General features: G+C 46.9%; 1 protein-coding gene across 2 annotated transcripts in view; it reads left to right on the forward strand.

The window, feature by feature from the left end:
• The window catches only part of LOC119445595 (aminopeptidase NAALADL1), a 67370-nt gene that overhangs the window by 13953 nt on the left and 30698 nt on the right, over positions 1–22719 (forward strand). For both annotated transcript variants that reach the window (XM_037709861.2, XM_049663441.1), the window contains 4 exons: positions 16346–16474; positions 17650–17744; positions 20601–20818; positions 21734–21824. In XM_037709861.2, coding sequence (XP_037565789.1) covers positions 16346–16474; positions 17650–17744; positions 20601–20818; positions 21734–21824 — 533 coding nt within the window. The remainder of the gene's footprint in view (positions 1–16345; positions 16475–17649; positions 17745–20600; positions 20819–21733; positions 21825–22719) is intronic.

The raw sequence follows: 22719 nt of genomic DNA on the forward strand, positions 1-22719 counted from the left end.
CAAATGGCGATAGCGTAGCTAAGCTAGCTCTTTCGGAATTGAAAGGCGCCAAGGTAAGAATCCGATTGAGCGCGCGTCGATCGTAGAATGTAGCTTGCCTTAGCTGATTTACTCCCGCTGACACCTTATCGAACGCAAATCAAGAAAATTCCTAGTGGTAACTCGGAAGCAAACATTTTGATTTGACAAACTCTTCACGCAAAGAACTCATTTTTGAAGATTGGCTCAAAACCCGTTTAAAACAAACCATTCTTAGTCATCGATGATGCTTTGCTACGCGATGCACCTGAGCCGGTACTTTTTTTTTTCACGAGAAAAAAAATATTTGAATTATTCACAAACAATTCAAAGAGAACGTTGTCAGCCTTAGGTTATCCTCTGCTAAGTGACGCGCCTGAGCTTCAGGTGCTTCTTCGATCTGCACGAAGGCACTCAACAAAGAGTGAACTTCCCGTGAAAAGAAGTGCAAACGGGTGACCAAAAGATTATACTCCGCTGTGCTGAGTACGGTGAACGCCACTACCAACGCCACCTAGGTGGCGTTGGTAGTGCTTCTTGATGCCAGCGTCCCTTCGAATGCTGGCATCGAGGCGTCGTAGTGCTGAGACAACCGAAGCGTTCACTGTCGGTGCGCGTTAGTGTCATAATGCAGTACTTCTCTTTTCTGCTCGTAGGCGGCGGCACCGCCCCGAGCAAGAGCGCGGGTACACGGAGGAGTGTTAGATATATAAGGCGCGTCTGTGTAGCTCTCTGCAAATGCGTTTGTGGCGCAATGGGTTAAACGCTCGGCGATCTATGGTCGCGGACCGAGAGGTCGTGGGTTCGATTTCGAAATTTTGTATGTTTGTGGAACTTTTTCTTCTGGTTTCTTTCTTTGTATTATGTTCTATGACGTATTTCCGTGACGGAAATACGTCGGTGAAGTCTTGGTGGACCCCGGCATAAAACACTTTCGTGTTAAAAGAATTTTATAACCTGGTTGGCAAGGCTGGGGCCATGCGGTGCACAGCCAAGTATGACGTCGATTTTGTGCAGGCAGCACACAAGCTCTTCCAAGCTGCTACTGTGCAGCAGCTCGTTGTAACTGAACCACGTCGAAAAAAAGTCGTTTCAAGTACGTTTATACAAATGCGAAGAGCTTCTCCGAAGGGTAAATGAGGCCCCCATTGTCGCAGAACTTGGCGAACATCGCCACCTGTTCGTTTGCTTCGTCGGCAGAAAGAAGGAGCTCGTCAAAGCATTCCTCGCGCACAGACTTCAGGGTTGTTTTGCGTGCAACATATCCTGTCATGTAGAAGACTAGCCGCGAGTCGCTCATCTTTTCAGGGTCAACATGGTCGGAGAGCAATGCGGATTCAAAAAGACAGACTGGTGGGCTAGTTGGTATGGCATGGTTTACATAGCGCAGAAGAACGCGGACGGCGAAAGAAACAGACGGGACACAGCGCTGAGTGTTCGTCGCGTTAGCCGTATGTGTCAGTTGAACTTTCTGGTTTGATTTGTTTGTGTGTCTTCCGTGTCCCTTCCTTTTGTGCGGTGCTATATTGTTACAACGCTGGGAACAAGGTGGAAGGAGATGGGCACGAGCTGGTGTCGGAAGACAACAACGTTAGGGACTTGCCTGCGCTGCCTGTCTCTTGTAATATCAGCTGCAAATAGATTTCACTGTTACTTTCATCCTTGTGTCACATTTTGGTGGAGGTGCTGTCGTGCCATAAATACTCATATGTTAGTTAGCGCTTTGTTCCGTCGGTTTCTTTGGCCGTCTTTGTGCTTCTGCGCTTGTGTAAATAAAGCATTGTCGACTTCTTTATCCTGTGAGAAGCTTCTTCAACCTTCGCAATATCCAGTAGTGCGTCCACTTTATTGTTTCCGTCCTCACTGCTGAAGAGAAATGTCAGATCGCCCCCATCACAGTTGCCACTGCCCCAGCTTTGACCAAATCGTAGAAACTAAGGCATTTCAAGGTGAGCTAAAATTGGGACGCAGTACGATAGTAGCATGCAGGCAGGAAACAATGTTTTCGCGCCATGAGTACACGTATATATTTGCTGCAGAACAAAAAGAAACGAGCGTAACTTCCCACAGGTCAGGGCGGGCGGCGTCACTGAAGCAGCAGTCGGCGCGACTCGCATCGGGCGACGTTGATGATGATGATGATTTAATGGCATCCCCTTTGAAACGGGGCGGCGACAAATAGTCACCTAGCCTGCTTCATTTAATCAGGTATACTATGCATGTACTTTATCTAGAATTTTTGTATACCTCTAATTAATCTTTTTCTTTTTTCGATATTTACCTTGTACCGCTACTTATGATTTTAAGAGATCAGGTCGTATACATCTTTTCCCTGCTTTTTTCCCACCAGTACTCTAATCGTCTCTTGCCTATCTCTGCGGCTGATCTGTTGATGTTTCCTACCACTTTTAACGCTCTGGAAGTTGTACGTTATCTACGGTTCTCGCTGGGTGAATCCCGTCGCATTCCATTAGGATGTGCTGAGTGGTCTCTGGATCTTTACTGCAACACACACATGCCTCATCTAGTTCCGAATATTTGATCCGGTATGTTTTGGTCCTTAGGCAACCGGCTCCAGCCTCAAATAGCAAGGCACTGCCCTTTGTGTTATCGTACAGATTTTCCCTTCCAATTTCTTCTCATTCTTGTAAATCTCCATGGTCCTTTTTGTTTCCATTCTATGCATCCAATTCACTGTCTCTATTTCTCTCACTTTCTTTCTGGTTACTCCGGGCAGTCTATTTACAGTTTCGATTATCCAGTACTTGGTTGCCAACTTCCTTGACCTCTTCCTCCATTCTGTGTCCACGCTTTTCATGAACAGATACTTGTGCACTTTAGCCGCCCATTTATTTTCATCCATGTTCTTCAGCCTTTATTCAAAACTAATTTTGCTCTGTGCTTTTCTGACTTCAAAAAAGGCCCAATCCATGTCACCCTGCACTGCCTCATTTGTGGTTTTATCGTGGGCTCCCAAAGCCAGCCGGCCTACTGATCTTTGGTTGACTTCCAACCCCGACAAGATATCCGATTTTAAGCATAGAATGGCATTTGCGAACGTTAGCGCTGGCACCATTACCCCTTTGCGTGCAAATGACAGCGCGAGCCCCCTCCCGGCTCCCTGCCGGCGGCTTCAATGCCCGTAAGCGCTGCCTGCCGCTCGTCACAATTCCCCATTCTGGCCACTACTATAGGGCGACAGCGCCCGCTCACTGACCTCACTCGTTGACGCCTTGGCAGACGCCACTTCGTCCTTTGTTATTGACAGTGTTTCAAAATGCTTTGATATCTATAAACGTTAATTGTTATATTTTTAGAGCTGTTAGATCACCACAAAAAGTGAAGAAGCAGCACTTTCTTGTGAAGAAGCAGCACTTTCTTGCATGGTATAAATCTGTTTCACTTTAGACCACACCTGTCTACGCAGGACTCATTTTATTTACTGATAAAGAGTCATGACTGGTTCGATCAACTCAAGGCAGTCCAGAAGGCCCACGTTGCGGCGGTGAGGCTTGGCCTTCCCGTCCCGACTTGGGAGCGGCCCGCGGTCCTCCCTCCATGAAAACGAGGGGCGACTACTTCAGGACGTCAATAAAGTTTACTACCTACCTACCTACTGGGAGTTCAATGTACCGCGCCGTCGCTGCGTAGCCAGGCGCGTTCACACCGAAGGCGGGGCGGCCAAAGGGGTGCGCGGAAAGCGACGAAAACCTACTCGCCGAGCGGGCATAGCGGGCGGAAAACGAGGCGGCGAGCCCGATCGCTCTCGGACCGATTTTTTCCGCCCCGCCGGAACTTTCCACTTTCCCGCAGCCAATGAGGGCTCGAGGAGAAAAGCCGGCTCAAAATGGCGTCCACCGAGCCAGCTGGATTTTGCGCTGCACTTTTCATCGACACAATCAGATGTTACCCGATGCTGTATGACAAGACACACGACAGATACAAGGACATTGAATAAAAAATCAGAAATGGAAGAAAATAGCGGAAGATGTGGGCGTAAATGGTAAGTTCACAGGGCAGCTCGTCCTTCTTACATGCTTTTTTTCTGTGTCGTTGCATGAATACGTTTTATCTCTGTGGTTAAGAGATCGTTCAGTGCATGCGTAGCCGTCAGCGCAACCTTCGACTTTTGGCTTAAACCGGTACACGCAGGCTTCCATCCTTGTATGACGCAATACGGCGACGATCTGTATATAGATGGGTCGTTACATTCCTCGTTGGCGTAACCTATTCTCCGCGCGCGGGCGTGGTACGTCGGACAGACTTTCTCGCTCCTGCGGCACTCGGGCTGTATCAGCCATGCCAGATTATACCTTTCACGCGCCCATACGGCGCTCTACCTTCAAAATGACATCACTGATTTTCGCTGGGGAGCAGTAGGGGCCGTAGTAGAGACCGGCCTGCTCTTTTGGAGCTGTATCTTCGCTCGTGCCAGTCTTTTCGTTGCGTGTAACCGTGCGCCTCGAAAGCACGTTAAAACTTACGGAAATTTCAACCGTCGACACGGATGTAAACTGCGCGAGTATTTGTACGCGAGCACTTGTGGACATTTGTACACACACATTATCGGTGTTTACACGCTTGCGAAAATGAGCTGCAGCCCGGAAGCAGCGTCCTAAAATAAACAATCTAGCGGCACACATGCACAGGCGAGTGTGCAAACGCAGATGTGCAAAAACGAACACGTTGCTGCAGCATAAATACGGCGTAACTGTTTGTTATTCCTGAAAATTTGTTGGATTAGGTCAAGGACAGATTAGGCGAAGATTACACCCCGGTGCAGGAGCGTAGCCATGACTCCATTTCGGAAAGAGGCGGCGAGGGAGGGGGCGGGGTTTCAACGGCCCCCATATGTGTTTGCACGCAATACATACACCTATAATGTTTGTAAAAAATTTTGGAGGAGGCGTTCACCCCCCCCCCCCCCTGCCAATACTGCGATAGACGGGTAGAAATGCTGCTGGAAACGCAATAGGGAAGTATTTGTCTTCGTGAGCACAGACGCTATTCAGCTCTGCATTGTAGCAATTTCTTTATTCTACGCAGCTGCAACATGCCAGAAGAAATTCAAGAATCTCAAGGATCATTTTAGAAAAGTGAAACAAGATATCAAACAGAAGACCAGAAGTGGGGCTGGCACGAATGATATCCCCACAATTAGGTGGAAACACTTTGAAGCTATGGTTCCAATTATGGAGAAAGTGTACCAGGAGCCTATCCATGTAAGTGCTGTAATCTCTGATTCCTCAGTAACACCGACATTGTGTAGTCTGTGTTCTGCACTTTAAAGCATAGCATTACTTCCTGAAAGACTTAGTTTGTGTCAAACTCTACCTTTACAGCCTTTGGAGCAACCTGGAATTCCAGGTGTCTCAACGGCAAGTTCTATGCACTTGATTCCAGTAAGAAATAAACTCGTTTTTATAACTTCGGTATTAATTGTTATCACAATGATTTTATATATTGTCATGATTATTTGACTTTTGTGCTATTCTTAACAATCCTTGCAAAATGAGGCTACATGTGATCTCATTTATGTATGAAAGCATCACTGCTGATGCATACAGTAGTTTGTAGAAGCCAGCTGTTTTCTCCTGCAATATAAGCATTAAACCCACATAAATAATAAGTGAAGAAGCCCATAGAATTTAGAACATTTATTGAACGTAAGCATGGAAAATGGGTTTGTTTGCACTTGATGTAGAATGGAAGTGCCAGCAGACGGAGGCAACATTAGCCAAGATGAAGAACTGCAGCTCTTATCCGATGAAACGCTGGGGCAAGAGTGTCTGGAGGAAGGTGGCAGCAGCTCGACCGACAGAAGTGTTCATCCTGTGAAAAGTGGTCATCCGCCTGCAAGTGACACCTTCAAAACGTTAAGATTTTACAACTTACTTCAGCCTGCAATATTGAAACAAAAATAATCACATTTACAGATGTCTGTTAGATCCATAATGCACAAACTATGACATTTATTCACACAGTTTCGCAGAGGAAGATGTACAAGGTAGAGATGTGGAGGAGCAAAATGCAAGGCAAGGAAGTTGCAGCATATGCAGTGTGCAAATAGTGAGAGGTACAGTATGTTTATCATTTTCAAACCTTCAATTTCAGCTGTGCGCCAAGACCACGCAAGTCATGGCGAGCATCAAAGAACCAGAAGGCGTAAGTTCTGAAACATTTTGGTCTGGGGCACGTAAAGAAAAAAAATCCGCCAGATCCCACGCTGTGTGTGAGTCGATGTATATGCGAAGCAGTGTGCGGGGGGGGGGGGGGGGGCTTGCGAAGTTAACAAAACGACCATTAGAGCACAAAGACGTAGGCGAATGATGAATAGATAGGTACTCTCAAAGTGGCAAATGTTTGCCAAGAAATGCTTTGCATTTAACAACTCTGTATCATGTATCCACTTTCAGGCCATCTGAGGACACTGCTGCCAGCATGGTCATAGCATCTGAATGCCTCAGCCATCTGAAAGCATCACGCGAACAGAGAGAGAGCAGCAAAAAGACATGCTGTATCATTTCGAATTTACTATAGTTGGCATGATGCGCACTTTATCACTTGACGAGCAACTCGACACAATGCATGCTGTGCAGAATTAGTGCATAGCAAAATCAAAGAATCAAGAGGGAAAACAAATGAAACTCATTAGTATGTAGTTTATCCACACATCGTTTTCATTTCTCTATTTCATGCTATAATAATTTTCATGTCACATAGTGGTTCATCGAATAAAGCATGAACTTACTCGCACGGCTATTACCATATGCAGTCTTTCACATGGCTCTCCTGCCATGGCACCCTGCCATTTGTGGTTAATTATCTTGACAGTTTGTCGCGAATGGCATAAGCAACGCTATAAAAAAGGACTTTCATTAGAACACAACATTTAGGCAAACATAACGTCCTTAAATATATTTTGTTTCATCAACTTTTCTGAAATATAACATAATACAACAAGAAAAAAATATGCGTAGATTCAACACACGTAATCTTAGTCATACTATTTAAGTGCATCGCAAATCCTTCACTTTGTTCTACGTGAACTGCATAACCTTAGTCCGATGTGATCTGTAACCTCATGGAATGTTTATTCACCACACAGGTTCTTCAGACATAATTATTACATTATATGTATGAGCAGCGCCGTAACGTGCAGGGTTCGTGCACTCCTCAACCTAGGTCAAAATGCGAACAGGAGTTGAAGCGAATGTATAATGTGAGACATTCGACGAGATATCTTCAGGGAAGAGTTGTGAGGAGAGGAGTACGCGGGGAAATGTGTGGCATATGAAAACACATCAGGGTTTTTACCGTCTGTGTGACAGTAGCACATACCTATAGTGGCACAAGAATAGGGAGGCTACAACGTTATGTGTAGTGTTTATGCACTACACGTAACGTATGCCTACGATACCGCAGATACCTACGAGGCAGCACCGTATGTATTTTAAGTCGTGATATACTGTTTAATTACATGGAACAGAGGTGTGCTTCATTGCACTATACTGACGGTCAACATGCCAAGTAAACAAATACCAGAGCTAGTACATGTATATGTGTGTGTGTCAGTGCAAACATATATGCAACAATACTGACAGACAGACACACAGACCAACATGCCATTGTGGCAGCCTAGGCAATGGAAAGTTTGCTTTAAACATGTGTACTGCAACTTAGGTGTGTGTGTATAAACAGTAGTTTCATAGCTATGCCAACATTACCTGACCAGCACCGTGCAAGGTGACTAGAGCGCCACTGTCTGTACCATCAGCCCTCCAGCTCCCATCAGTCAGGTTGCCTTGCCAGTCCTCAGTATCGGTGGTACTCGGATGACAGTACATGGCCTTTGAGTCGGGTGATTCCTTCAAAAGGGAGTTGTGGAGCACTACGCATGCGGACACTATCCTCCTGATGTTATCTTCCTTTGCCTTGAAAGGCCGGCGAAGGATACGCCATCTCTGTGCCAGTATGCCGAAGGCATTTTCAACAACTCTGCAAGCCCTGCTTAACCTTAATTAAATATTCTTTTCTGCTGCAACTCCTCAAATTGTGTGGTTTCGCTGCTGTCTGCACTGCACGGTTGCACTGATGCTATAGACGAGCTTCCTGAGAGAAGAGGGTGAAGACCTGTAGAAACACAGGTGTTTTATAATAGAGCACTCATCGAGATGCAAGATTTCAGCGATACAATGACCTGACATATTTAGTGAAAGGGCCACTAAATGCCGATATATTGTGGGAGTTTCTTAGTGCTAGCAAGGTTATATATATCAACTAAATAAGTACATGCTAGCTACATGTCTAAAAGAAAACATTTGAGGATCTGCACTGCAAATTTGAATATTGCAAGGCAACAAACCGTTACAGTTACGCAAACTAATGCGAGTCATGGCTATACAATGTGGAAGCATTGTGTTGACGATATCACGACTCACTTTTTTGGGAATACGGCCTCATGTACGTCTTGATGATGATGTGTGGTGTTTTATGGCGCAAGGGCCAGTTATGGCCAAAGAGCGCCATGCCAGTGTTTGTGAATGTGCCGTCGAGCAATGAATTCTGAGAAGTAGATGAAACATGGCTGTAAAGGGGCCTAAAATTATCGCTGTAAAGTGCGTAAAATATATATGTACTAAAATCATGGCAATGACTAATGATGTGTACTATGAAATGAGGAATGCATTGAGAAAGAAGAATAATATATTTAAAATATTTAAGATACAGTAATTGGCAAGAAGCACTACTACCTAAACAGAGCCCTTGAACCACAAGGGCCTGGAGGCATGTGCTATCAAAAATTATCACAGCGACATCCTCTGGAGAGAGGATGTGCTACGAACTTATTGGGCTAATAACATGTAGCACAACATCATTCAAAAAATCGAGGACTGCTTTGGCATTAAAAAGCGGTTGTTCACCAATAAATAGCATGGGATGTAGAGGGATATTGTAGCGGTATGCTACCGGAAAATGTTTCCTTCTCTCGGCTTCGGCTTCCCGACACTCCACGAGGACATGGAGGACGGTCAGCCTCTCACAACATCTACCACAGGTTGGTGGTTCATCACCAATAAGCAAAAAATTGTGGGTGCCATATGTATGTCCTATTCTTAGACGACAGAACAGGACATCAGTTCGTCATGTTTTAGTTATGGGGGGCCAGTAACCTAGCTGTGGCTTAATCAAATGAAGCTTATTACTTGTTTGTGTGTCCCACAAGCGTTGCCAGTGGCTTCGCAGTTTCTTTCGCAAGAAAGGTTTCAAATCTGTTGCAGAAACAGCAGCTGTAGAGTTAATAGCGGTTGATGTCACTGATGTGGCCATTTGGTCTGCAAGAACATTGCCCTCGATGCCTCTATGCCCAGGCACCCAGCATATAGTGACATGCTGGTTAGTTGCGTAAGCTCTACAAAGAACAGAATAGAGCTCATTGAGTACAGGATTTCTTAGTTTGCAGAATGACATCAAGGCTTTCACGACACTTTGAGAGTCTGTATATATGATAGTCTTTTGAAGTTTTGATTTCTTTATATGCTTTACAGCTGATAAAAGTGCATAGGACTCAGCCGTAAAGATACTTGTTTCCGGGTGGAGTACACCGGATTCCGAGAAGGATGGGCCGACGGCTGCATAAGAAACCCCGGCGTGTGACTTAGAAGCGTCTGTGTAATACTCTGTGCACGAGTACTTGGACTGAAGTTCTAGGAAATGCATTTTAATGTGTGCCTCTGATGCGTGTTTCGTGACTTCTATAAATGATGTGTCACAATCTATGAGCTGCCACTGCCACGGAGGTAACAGTTTCACTGGGGCCATAGGACGATGATCAAGCAGCGGAACACCCATTTCCTCACTAAGATTCCTCACACGCAAAGAGAACGGCTTTCTCGCTGCAGGTCGATTGTGGAATAGTGTGGCAGCGGTCACATCGTTTATTGTTGAGTAAGACGGATGTTCAATATTTCCTTGCACTTTCAGAAAATATGTAAAACTGCTGTATGACCGCTGCAGATGAAGTGACCACTGATTCGACTCTACGTAGAGGCTTTGGATTGGACTTGTCCTGAAAGCACCAGTCGCGAGGCGGATACCTAAGTGGTGAACAGGGTCTAGTATTTTTAATGCACTTGGCGTTGCAGAATTATAAATTATTGACCCGTAATCAAGGCGTGAGAGGACAAGACTTTTATACAGGTTAAGCAGACACTTTCGGTCACTACCCCAAGTCGTACGTGACAGAAGCTTTAAAAGGTTCATTGTCTTCAGGCATTTGGCCTTAAGATACTTAATATGAGGAATAAATGTAAGCTTGGAATCCAAAATAATGCCTAGAAACTTATGCTCGCTGCTGACAGAGAGTGCATCTCCTTTGATTTGTATACTGGGGACAGGCATTATGCCTCTCTTGTTTGTAAAGAGTACGCAAGTGCTCTTCTGAGCGTTTACTTTAAAACCGTTCTCATCTGCCCATTTGGACAATTTGTTTATTACAAGCTGCACTTGTCGTTCGCAGATGGCAATATTGCATGACTGGAAGGCAATTTGCACATCGTCGACATAAACGGAGTAAAACATTGACCGTGGAATGACTGTGTGCAGGGAATTCATTTTTACAATAAATAGTGTGCAACTAAGCACGCCTCCCTGTGGCACACCGGTCTCTTGGGTGAATGACTTAGACAAAGCGTTGCCCACTCTTACGCGGAATGTGCGGTTAGACAGGTAACTTTCGATTGTGTTTAGCATGTTGCCACGGACACCCATCGCAGAGAGATCTCGGAGAATGCCGTAGCGCCATGTCGTGTCGTAAGCTTTTTCTAGGTCGAGGAACACTGAAAGACAGAACTGCTTATGTATAAAAGCGTCTCTAATATAAGACTCAATGCGAACAAGGTGGTCTGTTGTGGACACACCTTCCCTGAAACCACATTGGAAGGGGTCTAGTAATTTGTTATTTTCAAGGAAACAGATTAAGCGCCTGTTGATCATTTTTTCAAATAGTTTGCACAGACAGCTTGTGAGCGCTATTGGCCTGTAGCTGCTGGCTAGGGACGGGTCTTTGCCTTGTTTAAGCACGGGAATGACTATAGCTTCCTTCCACGAGGACGGGATATATCCATGCGCCCACATGACATTGAAAAGATACAGGAGTGTTTTCAGCGCTTCAGGATTCAGGTGCTTAATCATTTCATATATGACACGATCACCGCCTGGCGCAGAGTTATTGCAGCAAGCGAGGGATGCTTTCAGTTCAGTTAAAGTAAATGAATAATTGTAGACCTCACTCGATGAACCTTTACGTTTTAGGGGCTGTCGCTCTTCGCGTTCTTTGACTCTCAAAAATGCTTGTGTGTAGTGGGACGCACTGGAGATATATTCAAAGTGTTCGCCCAGACAACCAGCCTGATCTTCCAGGCTCTCTCCTTGAGTATTTACTAAGGGGAGTGGGTGTACCTCCCGGCCTTTTAATTTATTTACTCGATTCCACACTTTCGTCTCATCCGTGTAAGAATTTATACTGGAGATGTACTTCTCCCAACTCTTCCTTTTAGCACGTCGACGTGTTCTTCTAGCCTGGGACTTTATTTGTTTGAAATTAATCAAGTTTTCGGCGGTTGGAGAGTCGCGAAGTCGTCCCCAAGCTTTGTTTTGATTTTTCCGTGCTTCCTTGCATTCTTCGTTCCACCACGGGATACGACGTTTATTAGCCAGTCCGTTAGTTTGACGGATGCATGTTGTGGCAGTCTCAATTATAAAGCCCGTTATATATGCTACAGCATCATCTATATTTAAAAAGGCAATATCATCCCTGCTTAAATAAGTTTGTTCGTGGAAACGTTCCCAGTTAGCCGAGTCAACCTTCCATCGGGGAATGTGTGGGGAACATAGATCTTGTTTTGTCAGTTTTAACATGATTGGGAAGTGGTCGCTCCCAAAAGGGTTCTTCAGAACGGACCACTCCAGGTACGGAATCAGTGTACTCGACACGATACTTAAATCTATGGAGGAGTATGTGTTGTGCGCCATGCTGTAGTAAGTTGGCTCTTTCTTATTAAGTAAACATGCTCCTGAAGAAAAGAGAAAGTTTTCAATTAGGCGTCCTCTCGCATCGCAACGAGAGTCTCCCCACAATGTGTTATGTGCATTTAAATCTCCGACAACTATGTATGGTGCCGGAAGTTCATCTATGTAGTTCTGAAATTCAGTTTTATTAAGTTGATAATTGGGAGGGATGTATATAGAGCTAACTGTGACTAGCCTGTCAAACAATACCCCTCGGACAGCAACTGCCTCTAGGGGCGTACGAAGTTTCAGTTCTCGACAGGCAACACCTCTGTCAACTACGATAGCAACACCGCCGGATGACACGGAGGTGTCATCGCGGTCTTTGCGAAAGATGGCGTATTGCCAGAGAAAGTTGCATTGTGTAGGTTTAAGGTGTGTCTCCTGAACACACAGCACCTTCGGATTAAACTTGTGAAGGATTTCTTTGACGTCATCGAGGTTGTGTAGGAGTCCTCTGACGTTCCACTGTATAATTTGTGTATTCATGTTGAAAGTGTTTTTTGTGCTGTGTGTAAAGGAGACTAACTTAAGCTACAGAGCCCTTGTCGGGCCCTGTGATGCGGGCTTTTTCTTTTTTGGAGCGATCGCGAGATTCTCGCGGCTCCTTAGGCGCTGACGGCGCCGTCTGGCCAGTTGTTGTGTCCATCGCCTCTTGCGAGGCGCTGGACACGCGCTCTTGCGAGCGGTTGGTTTGACGGGAAGGCCTCGCCTCGAGGGACGAGGCCCTGGAGGCCACCAGCCCGGAGGTGGATGGCCCCTTCTTGAGAGTTGGCGGAGCAGCGCTAGCTGCTGCCGCCGAGGGGGCGGATGGCGTCACTGGCGGCTCACTGTGTGTGGGCCGGACAGCCGCCGGAAGCCGTTGCGACGCTGCCCCCTGACGCGTCACATCGGCAAAGGTTTTCTTGGGCAGGTAGGATACCCGCCTGCGTGCCTCCTTGAACGTTAGATTTTCCTTTACTTTAATTATTACAATTTCCTTTTCTTTTTTCCAGGTGGGGCACGACCGCGAGTATGCGGCGTGCTCCCCATCACAGTTCACACAATGTAGCGAGTTTTCACAAGAGTCAGATGAGTGTTCATGAGCACTGCATTTCGCACACGTTTGGCGGCCTCGACAGTTCTGAGAGCTGTGGCCGAATCGCTGGCATTTAAAGCATCTGAGAGGATTTGGAACGTATGCCCTGACACGAAGTTTGATGTATCCGGCCTCGATGGACTCGGGCAGGATACTTGAGCCGAAAGTGAGCACCAGGTGCTTAGTCTTGATTTCTTTGCCGTCGCGCCTCATCTTAATTCTTTTAACGTTTATCACATTCTGCTCACTGAAGCCCTCCAAGAGTTCAGCCTCGGTTAGCTCCATTAAATCGTCATCTGAAACAACGCCGCGAGTGGTGTTCATAGTACGGTGTGGGGTCAGTGTTATTGGGATGTCCCCAAATGACACTAATTTCGGTAGCTTTTCGTATTGTATCTGATCGCGGAGCTCCAGAAGCAGATCACCGCTTGCCATTTTCGATGCTTTGTAGCCTCGGCCAAGAACTTCAGTCAGAGACTTCGAGACAAGGAAGGGTGAGATCATTTTTACTGTCTTTTCAGGTTTATCGGAGTGGATGACGTGAAATCGTGGAAAGTTTTGTGTTTTGTTGCCAAAAAATTGAAATACATCTTCGGTGCGCCCTCGTTTCTGAGGGCGATCAGGGAGTTTAGGGAAGGCACTGTCCATGAGTATAGCTGGGATTTTCGGCAGCCATGCCAACCACCCACCAAGGAGCCCAACGCGGGGACGTGACAGGAGTTCATGTAATGGGAATCCTGCCAACGCCAGTTGTACATCACTGCTATAACCAAATACAGCATAGCCAAGACTGGCTAGCCACACAAGGTTAACCCTTGCCGCCCAGAAATTTGGAAGTGAGGAGAAGATAATAGAAGACAGGAAAGAAGAGACAGTGAAAGAGAAAGAAAAAGTGGTGAGAGGGGGACAGGAAAAGGCGACTGCCGATTTCCTCCAGGTGGGTCAGTCTGGAGGTGCCGTCTATGTGAAGCAGAGGCCAAAGAGGTGTGTTGCCTCAGCCGGGGGGCCTTAAAGGTCCGAACACCCGGCATCGGCTCAACCCCCAGGATCCCCCTTTCCCCAGACACGGCTAAGCCGCGCACGGCTACACGCGGGAGGGTCCAACCCCCATGTGCTCGGGTACGTGGTGTCGCAACTCACCAAACGCCTGCTCACGCAGACGCCCCTGCGGGGCATGTACGTCTTCAAAGGGAAGGCTTTATCAACTACGAAAAAATAAGGAATGTCGCCCATCCTTCCAAGACTTGCACACGCAGGAAGGCCAAGAGTGCTGTCAAAATTTTTCATTTGTAGATTGCTCCTGCTGAAGATTCCACCATCTGATTCGCTTCCATGGTGGCCGATTTCAACATACAGGAAGCTAGAATGGAAACAAGTATGCAGGAATATAGCATTGATATGTGTGATGGAAAACAACAACTCGCTGTTTCCGTTGGGCCCAGGATCCTTTATTGATGACACATCAGACGGGAGCTTTTTACACGAAACACAAACTTTATACCGACACGCTAATACGATAAAGACGAATAACATACAGACGATTTACACGTACGTGGACTGGAGTTCGGAAATCGTTTGTCCTTCTATATAAAGATGTGCCTAGCACTCTGCGTCCCCAGTCGGCCATGTGCGTCGTCGTTGCGGTGCTCGTGACGGTGGTCGTTGTGGATGATGATGATGATGATTTATTGGCATCCCCTTTGAAACGGGGCGGCGACAAATAGCCACCTAGCCTGCTTGATTTAATCAGGTATACTATACATGTTCGTTATCTAGCATTTTTGTATACCTCTCGTTATTATTTTTCTTTTTCAAAAATTTACCTTGTCGGCTACGTCGCTGCTGTCGCGCCACACCTTGTCGCGACGTGGAAGCAGGAGAAAAACAGCAGGCCGGTAGAACACCAGGCCACTGCTGTAGCTGGCCAGTAACGCCTGGCCTGTAACGCCTCGGCCGCTATAACGTTGGGCTCGGTCAGCAGACAGGCAGCTAAGGCGCCCCCGAGCAGGAAGCCGCGTTGAAAATCTGCTTGCTTTCTGCCGCTGTGCGCTTTCCCGCTTGGCAGGTGTGAATGCGCGAGAGGAGCTGTTCACCGAGATCGCGCCGCGTTTCGACGCGTACGAGTCGTGCCGCACCGTCTGCGCATGCGTGGGCGCGCGGACGCGAGCTTGCGCGCGTCCGCAAGCGTACGTGTGGTCTGGGCTTTAATACAAGCAGCGTATGAGTTGAGCGTTAAGCGACTCCTGAAGCAGTACAGCAAGTATGTAACACTTGCTGACATCGGCACGCTTGCCAAGAGCGTCAGTAGCGCCGCCGTGAGATCTAAAGTCCCTATATATGAAAATTACCGCCATCCTTTGATCAACGCCGCTTCGCGCTCTCCTGTATCTCCGATTGGACGATGATAGCTCGCGCTTTGACTTCTTTATATTTTTTTTCCGCCTCAGAGCCATGTTGAAAGTCACTCTGCGCAGCCGCAGTCTCTGGCGGCACGGGGCGCGCGCGGCCTGAAAGCTTCAACGAGGACTTTCTAGGGCCGCCACCATCGACTTGCTTTCGCAAGCAAAAAATCAAGAAGAAAGCAAGCGCTTTAGGAGAGGAGACGGTGGAGGAAAGAGTAGATGGCGGTACTTTTACTATATAGGGAGTTTAGTGAGATCTAGCGCAGAGCGCAGCCAAGTGGCGTCTGCGGAGCGAGAGAACGTGGCGTTCGTTGTAAAGCAACTAATGCACCATCGGGGCGCCTAAATGCCTTCGTTGTACAGGCATATTTGTTGTAGTGATTTTCGTTGTAGAGGCGTTCTCAGTACACATGAAAGATAGGAATTCGGCCAGGATGTAGTTCATCCTTCGCTCCACAGGCCATTTCATTGTAGAGGCTCTAGGTACTTAACGCGATCACATCAATCAGGGTATACAATATTAAACTTGAGGTCGATTTGGGAATGATAAAGGTTAAATGAATGATAAAGTAACGTACCTCTCCTAGTCCCGAAATGGGCATGGCCGCTGATAGGCAGTTGTGGTGTTTCTGCTTGATCTAATAGTTGCCTGAAAGGTTTCGTGTTTATGTATATGTGGGCATCCATACAAATACGCCTATCTGGCATCTATTTCTTGTTTAGGGACGGAAAAGGAAAGAAACGCAGCTATTTGACGACACTTTGTTTTATCGCGCAGGTGCAGCTCCTGAACGGCACAACAGGCGAAGTTCTTCTCGACGCCGCTGCCCAAGAAAAGTCAGTTGAGGGCGTCGACACAGATATCGGGCCTGCATTTCACGCGTACTCACCGCCAGGAGATGTTCTGGTACGCATTTCCCTCGTGCTAGAATACAGAAGAGTGGGGAAGTGCGCTGCCAGAGCAGTGGTTGCATATTTTACGACCGTTATCCTGGGCGAGTTGGGATTGTGCATCTACTGTTGACACTCGGCGTAATGCAAACACTGCAGCATCAGGAGAGAAGGGGCATCGAGACTAAACACCGTGCCTTAGTTCTTGGTGTAACGCCTCTCTGATGAACGTGTCTCTCTGATGAATCGCTGTACATAGCAAAGCGCACTTCAATCTTTAGCATCCGGAAAGTACAGATTAGCAATTGTAGGAGACATACTAAAAGATATTGCAGGGGAAATCTATAATGTTCTGCTGGGTTCAAAGCCATGTCGGCATAAGCGGAAATTAAAAAGCAGATAAGTGTGCAGCTATGGCAAGAAATAATCCCATCGAACACTTAGACATGCCGTCAACCGACTGCATGGCGGAATTTAGGCGAGCACTGAATAAACAAAGGTAATTAAGGTGGTACCAAAATATAAATACCAATCTCCATGTTATAAAACCAACGCTTGGCGAATTGAAATCTTGCAGACACCAAGAACGCTTCATTAAAGTAGTTCTGTGCCAACTTCGAATTGGACATACACGTGACCCACAACTTCCTTCTACATAAAGAACAACCAACTTGTGAGAACTGTGAACAAATTTTAACTGTAAATCAATTTCTGATCTCTTGTCCGAAACTAAAACGGGAACGGAAACAGATTTTTCATTCCTTGTACGAACTTATACGAGCTGCAGAAAATACTATAAACCTTTAAGACCCTTTTGCGTTAATACTCCCCGCGAATGATTTAAACATTTTTAACGACCTCTGAACCTGGTGGAAACCGACACCTTGTGTTTTGTGCAAGAGAGCCTTAGTAGCTTTTGTGCCAAAAAAGCCGACACACACACACACACACACACACACACACACACACACACACACACACACACACCACCACACCACACCACACACACACACAGAGGACGAGCAGATTCTTTGACGTTTTTTTTTTTTACGTTTTGCTTGAGAACCCTCAAGTTAAGCGAAGAGTAAACGTGCCACTGGCTGTCAATAAATTTAATATTCAACTAGCGGTCGTTCAACAGCTTTGCTGTAAATGTGCAAAAATATAGGTTTGACCACCGTTGTGTTGCAGGGCTGCCTCGTGTATGTTAATAGAGCTACGCACGAGGACTTGGACGAGGTGGAAGCACTCAACGTCAGCGTCACCGGATGCCTATGCCTCGCTAGGTAATGCGTGTTATGTTTGTGATTTCGCAAAACTCTTTAAGTGTGCAGCGGCTCTCAGTCACAGCAAGCGCGCGGTGCCTCCCATCATCATTTGCAGTGCAAGCAGCTCGCGTATCAGCTGTGCCTAGCGGTACTGATGCCCACACCTTGAAACGCGCTACGCATTAGATTCCGTGTAGTCTCATGTGTCCTTAGTGCGATCCGCTGACCTTCATATAATTTTTAATTCTTCGTGGTGGGAGTTTTAGAGGTCACAATGTCCTACGAACCCCCGCCCCCCCAAACGGAAAGGAATGAGTGTCACTGCTGAAAATGCCCCGCAAATAAGGCAGAGAACGAAGTTGAAGCCGACCTTGCATGTACGTTTTTCAAGGCCGGACAGGTAACATTTATTAACAGTAGTGACCTCGACTAGGGCAGCACTTATGGGCAGAGTCCGTGGAGCCATGTTTACCAGCTTACGGTATAGCATCCGTAGATATATGTGCAGGGCAGCGGTTCGGAAGGTGTGGTCCGCATGCGAACCTCAAAGGGTACTCATAGTTCGAAGGCGTCCGAGGGGACGCTTATATAGGGACAGGCTCATGACACATTTCATCAGTGACAGCAGCTAGTGCGAGGCCGCGGCAAGCGTTTTGCGCAGAACGATTTGTGCTCATAAACGTTATCCAACGAAAGCGTGAAGCAGTGCCTATGTCATCCAGACGCCAGCACCCTCGATTCCGACAGTCGATGTCACTCTCGTGCGTTGCATTTCGAGGATCTCGAACCGGGCAACTTGGAACTTCTAGACACTTATAGCAACGTGCGGAAGAAGAAGAAATAAACTTGGTTGAAAGAGCCGGCAGTTTGGTTTTGGTGGCGGCTCGAAGTCCTTGGACTCGGGTGGCATCTTCGGCTTGCCAGACGGCCCAGAGGTGGTCTTCAGGCTCCGAACTTTTCAGGGCCGCGACGCCGACTTAGAGGGTCCCCGGCGGCCCCCGCAGCCGGGGCGACAGCGGGAAGGAGCGAGCTTGAGGCTTCCTGTAATCTGGTATCGCCTGCCGTTATGGGCGTGTCGCAAACGGCGGCGGTTTCGGTACCGCTGTTGACAACACATAAAGAAAAGCACAGCCAGGCGCCTTCCCGTCCATCTCTTTCTGTGTTGTTTTGTGCGCGCTGCTACCATAAATAGTGCTTCTACTTACATGTACCTCGTAGTGATGAAGAGCGGTCGAAAAATGGATGTCGCTGTAGCCTATATTTCATCACGTGGTCTCTATCTGCCTATGAACGTTTGACCTGCTTTGCTTGGCTGTAATCGTTTTCAGGATGTTAAGTGACGGGAAACGCACAACTTTCAACTCGGAATAAAAACATCGTGCTTACGGGTGCCCAAAAACGACGAAATCAAATGGTGAAACATATGGCTTTTTTTTAATTTTCGGTGGTAGAAAAAGGTATCTAAATCGTTCGTTCGGAAATGAAGGAATCCAGAAGCGAGAAACTTTAGACAAGCAGTCTTGTAGCGCTAGTTGGACCTCAATGACAATGGCTTTAACGCGGAAGTCTAGAAAAAAATTAATGCTAGCTTCTCAGAACTTGCTTCAAAATTATGTATACTATATATTGATACGTGTACTTGTTTATCTTTCACCGGTTAACAAATGTTAAACGTTATCGCTGGGCGCAGGACGCGCCTGCATGTATCAGAAATTTCTCGAACGTTATCGATGCTTCTATCCGTTGTCTGTTGTCACCGACGCTTATGTAATCTGAATGCATGAGCAACGCTAATTGTCGATTACTTTCTGGAAGACCCGCAGACACCAGGGATTACTCTGGAACCTTCGATGACTCATGTAGAAAAGCCGACGCGTTTCGCCGCTGATCAGATTTCGAAGATCGTCGACTGTGTTCGCTGCTATCGTTGTGCTTCGTGTGCAGCTTGCTTTTGTGGCCACAGGTTCGCCCAATAAAAAGTCCGTTTCGTCATTCACAGTTTTGCGACTGTTTTCTTCGCCGTCACTACTACGTGACAATACATGCTTGGAAGAGCTGCGTGCAAGCATATTTAGTGCGCGTTTCTCGAAAGTAATTTTTGAACGCTTTCCTGAAATTTAAAGCTGTCATTACACGCGAAAGCTTTAGCGCAGCCCCACTAACGCAGTGAAAAACGAGAAATGACGGTTCTGTAGTATGCTTGCTTCACTCCTTGATGTTTTCTTGAAGGTGCACCTTACGAAGTATCGCCAAGGAACGTTCGATATATGGTTGAATCGCGGACCCTCTTGTAACTGTTTGTATGTTCTCTGCGGTGCTTTCCGCACACGGTCAGTGCTAATTCTTTGTTCTCGTACGTAATTACATATTGACAGTGTTCTTAAAGCATCGCTATGGACGAGGACGAGTACAAAAACGCACAAACGACTTTTCGTCTTGTTCCATAGCGCTGTTTTAAGAACGCTTTCAAGATGAAGCAACTCACCCAAATCAAGGTATTCGTGACATTTCATTTATGGATGCACGGGAGAATTCGCGTCTATATATTTAGAATGCGGGGTGATAAACGCTGTTACCATTCGTGCTTCTGTATAGAATGCACGAGCTCTGCGTTGCTGTACAAAGCAGCCCTATAGCGTTACAGCGTTTGTTCAGCTCCGAGGTACCGCGCTCAAGGTTGTGGTATCCATATCAACGCAGTTCCTCTCCGCCCAGCATTGTCTCGGAATTGCGTCAGCTAAGCTCGCATGTCACCTATTTCATTTTTAAAAAGCTTTCTTGCTTCCTCCACAACGCACAGGGAGACGTTTTACAGTGAATTGTGGACGTGGAAACCTATAGGTTGATCCGTGACGCCTGTGTCTTTTTTTCTAGACATGGAGCGACCACGCTGGCCTCTAAAGCGTACACGTGCGCTCGTAAAGGAGGTGTCGGCCTGCTCGTGTTCCCCGATTCCGGACCGTCCGATGCGACAGGCTCTACATCGACCCAACATCTGTTCCCATCCGGTCCTGAGATGCCTGAATCCGTGCTTCGCAGGGACACCATGATGAAAGTCGGCGACCCACTCACCCCTGGCGTTCCTGCGATACGTGAGCTGTGCCCCTTCAGTCCTTTTGCGCATTTTTGTGTGCATAAATGTTGTACGCGTACATGCGGGAAGCATGTCCCTTTGAGGGTTTGGCTGTTCTGAAGACATGTTAGCTTGTTTTTGAAAATTAATCTATTTGTATTTTTTAAAATAGATATTGGTTATCCGGCTGTCACAAGCACGCGGTTTCCTTGGGTCCTCTGTAAGGTTACAAAATAAATTATCGTAATAGTGAGCGACTTTAAGCAAATCTTCAGTACTCAATACTAAATAAACCGTAGTAAAACATTTTAATTAGAGAATAACAAAGCACAGATGTGCCCATTACCACGTTAAGTGAACAAGATGAAGGGCGGAGACCACTCCATGATATCCTTCATCAATACTTCTTTTTGGGCGAGTTGGTACATCTTGAAACTTTGGGCAACAGCGCAAACAGACGACCACAAGAAGGGACACACGTACACACAAGCGCTGTGTGTACGTGTACGCTGTGTGCGCTTGTGTGTACGTGTCTCCCTTCTTGTGGTCGTCTGTTTGCGCTGTTGCCCAAAGTTTCACTCCATGATATACCGGTAACTTTCGTTCACATTGGAAAAAACCAGATCTTAGAGGAATACTGTTTCTCTCGCAATTATTGTGCTGTTTTACAGCGTAAGCTGTTATGGGTTCATTCCGATAGCCGTTTCGGTTCGTCATGGTGTTCGCCGCCGCCGCCGTTGGGGACCGTAGCCGCTATCGCCTGAAATGCGAAAAAAGTACCCGCTTCCCGCCGGGATCGAACCCGCGAGCCAGATACTCTACCACTGAGCCACGCAAGCGCTTGCTATCGGGCAACGGAAAACTGCCCTATAAAACTAGTTGACTTTTGTACCATCTGCCTCATTTCAAGACATGTCTGGCACCCATCATGCAGCGTCAGCCGAGAGGATGGATCCTGCGTTCGCTGGCTTACCACCGATACCCAGCCAACCAATCAGCTATCGGGACGCCCAACTGCTTCTGAGGTTCGTCGCGCCGATATCTGCCAAGATAAGTTATCTTAGCAATGAGTGAAATACGGGCAGCGCGCAGCGATATTAAGATGGGGAAGCAGGGGTATTCTGTAAGTGTCCACCTAGTGGACATGCGCATTTCCTCTGCTGCTGAGGTTTTGACTGGCTGGGCTGGGGTACGCGTTAGGAGACAGGCGCCCCCAGCTAATCAGCACTTCAGCAGCAGACTAAATGGACATGTCCACTATAAGGTGGACACTTACAGAATAGCACCCTAGTACTTCACCGATCACTTGCCAGTCTGGCTCAAGAAAATGACATCGTACTAGAGAAGAGTCGCATCGCACAACGCGAATTACAATGCCATGGGAAGAAGAGGCTAAGCGCAATAGAAGTACTGTTAAATACAGAAGTTGGGCCAGCAAGAACGTCAACGCGCACAAATGTGTGCAAATAAGCGTGTAACTAGATATGCGTTGTAGCAGAGCGAGGTTCGTATTTGGTGCTCCACGTCGATGGAATATATAGTGCCATTATTTGTGGAAGTGCGTACCTTGCTGGCTGACAGATGGCTTGTTTCTTCATCCGGCCTATGGGGAAGTTCTGTAGACCGATATATCTAGCGGCCTAGCGAAAGAGCGCGTGCACGAGCAATCACGCTTTCGCTGTACTGTGTTTCACGTGATCAATAACATATGATTTATTTTCGAAAGCGTGGGTTTGGTTTGTGCAAGGCACATTAAAACGCAAGCCGCCATTTCGCTATAAAAGAAGCCAAAAACTTTCGTAGACCGTTAAGGTTCAGGATTGTTTTTACGCCTCACTGGACAGAGGTCTGTGCACACTGGCATAATCTGCTGATGGCAAATGTCAGTGCAGTGGTCCACTTAAATGTATGTATCTGAGA

The sequence above is a fragment of the Dermacentor silvarum genome, chromosome 3, assembly GCF_013339745.2.
Source record: "Dermacentor silvarum isolate Dsil-2018 chromosome 3, BIME_Dsil_1.4, whole genome shotgun sequence".
NCBI lineage: Eukaryota > Metazoa > Arthropoda > Arachnida > Ixodida > Ixodidae > Dermacentor > Dermacentor silvarum.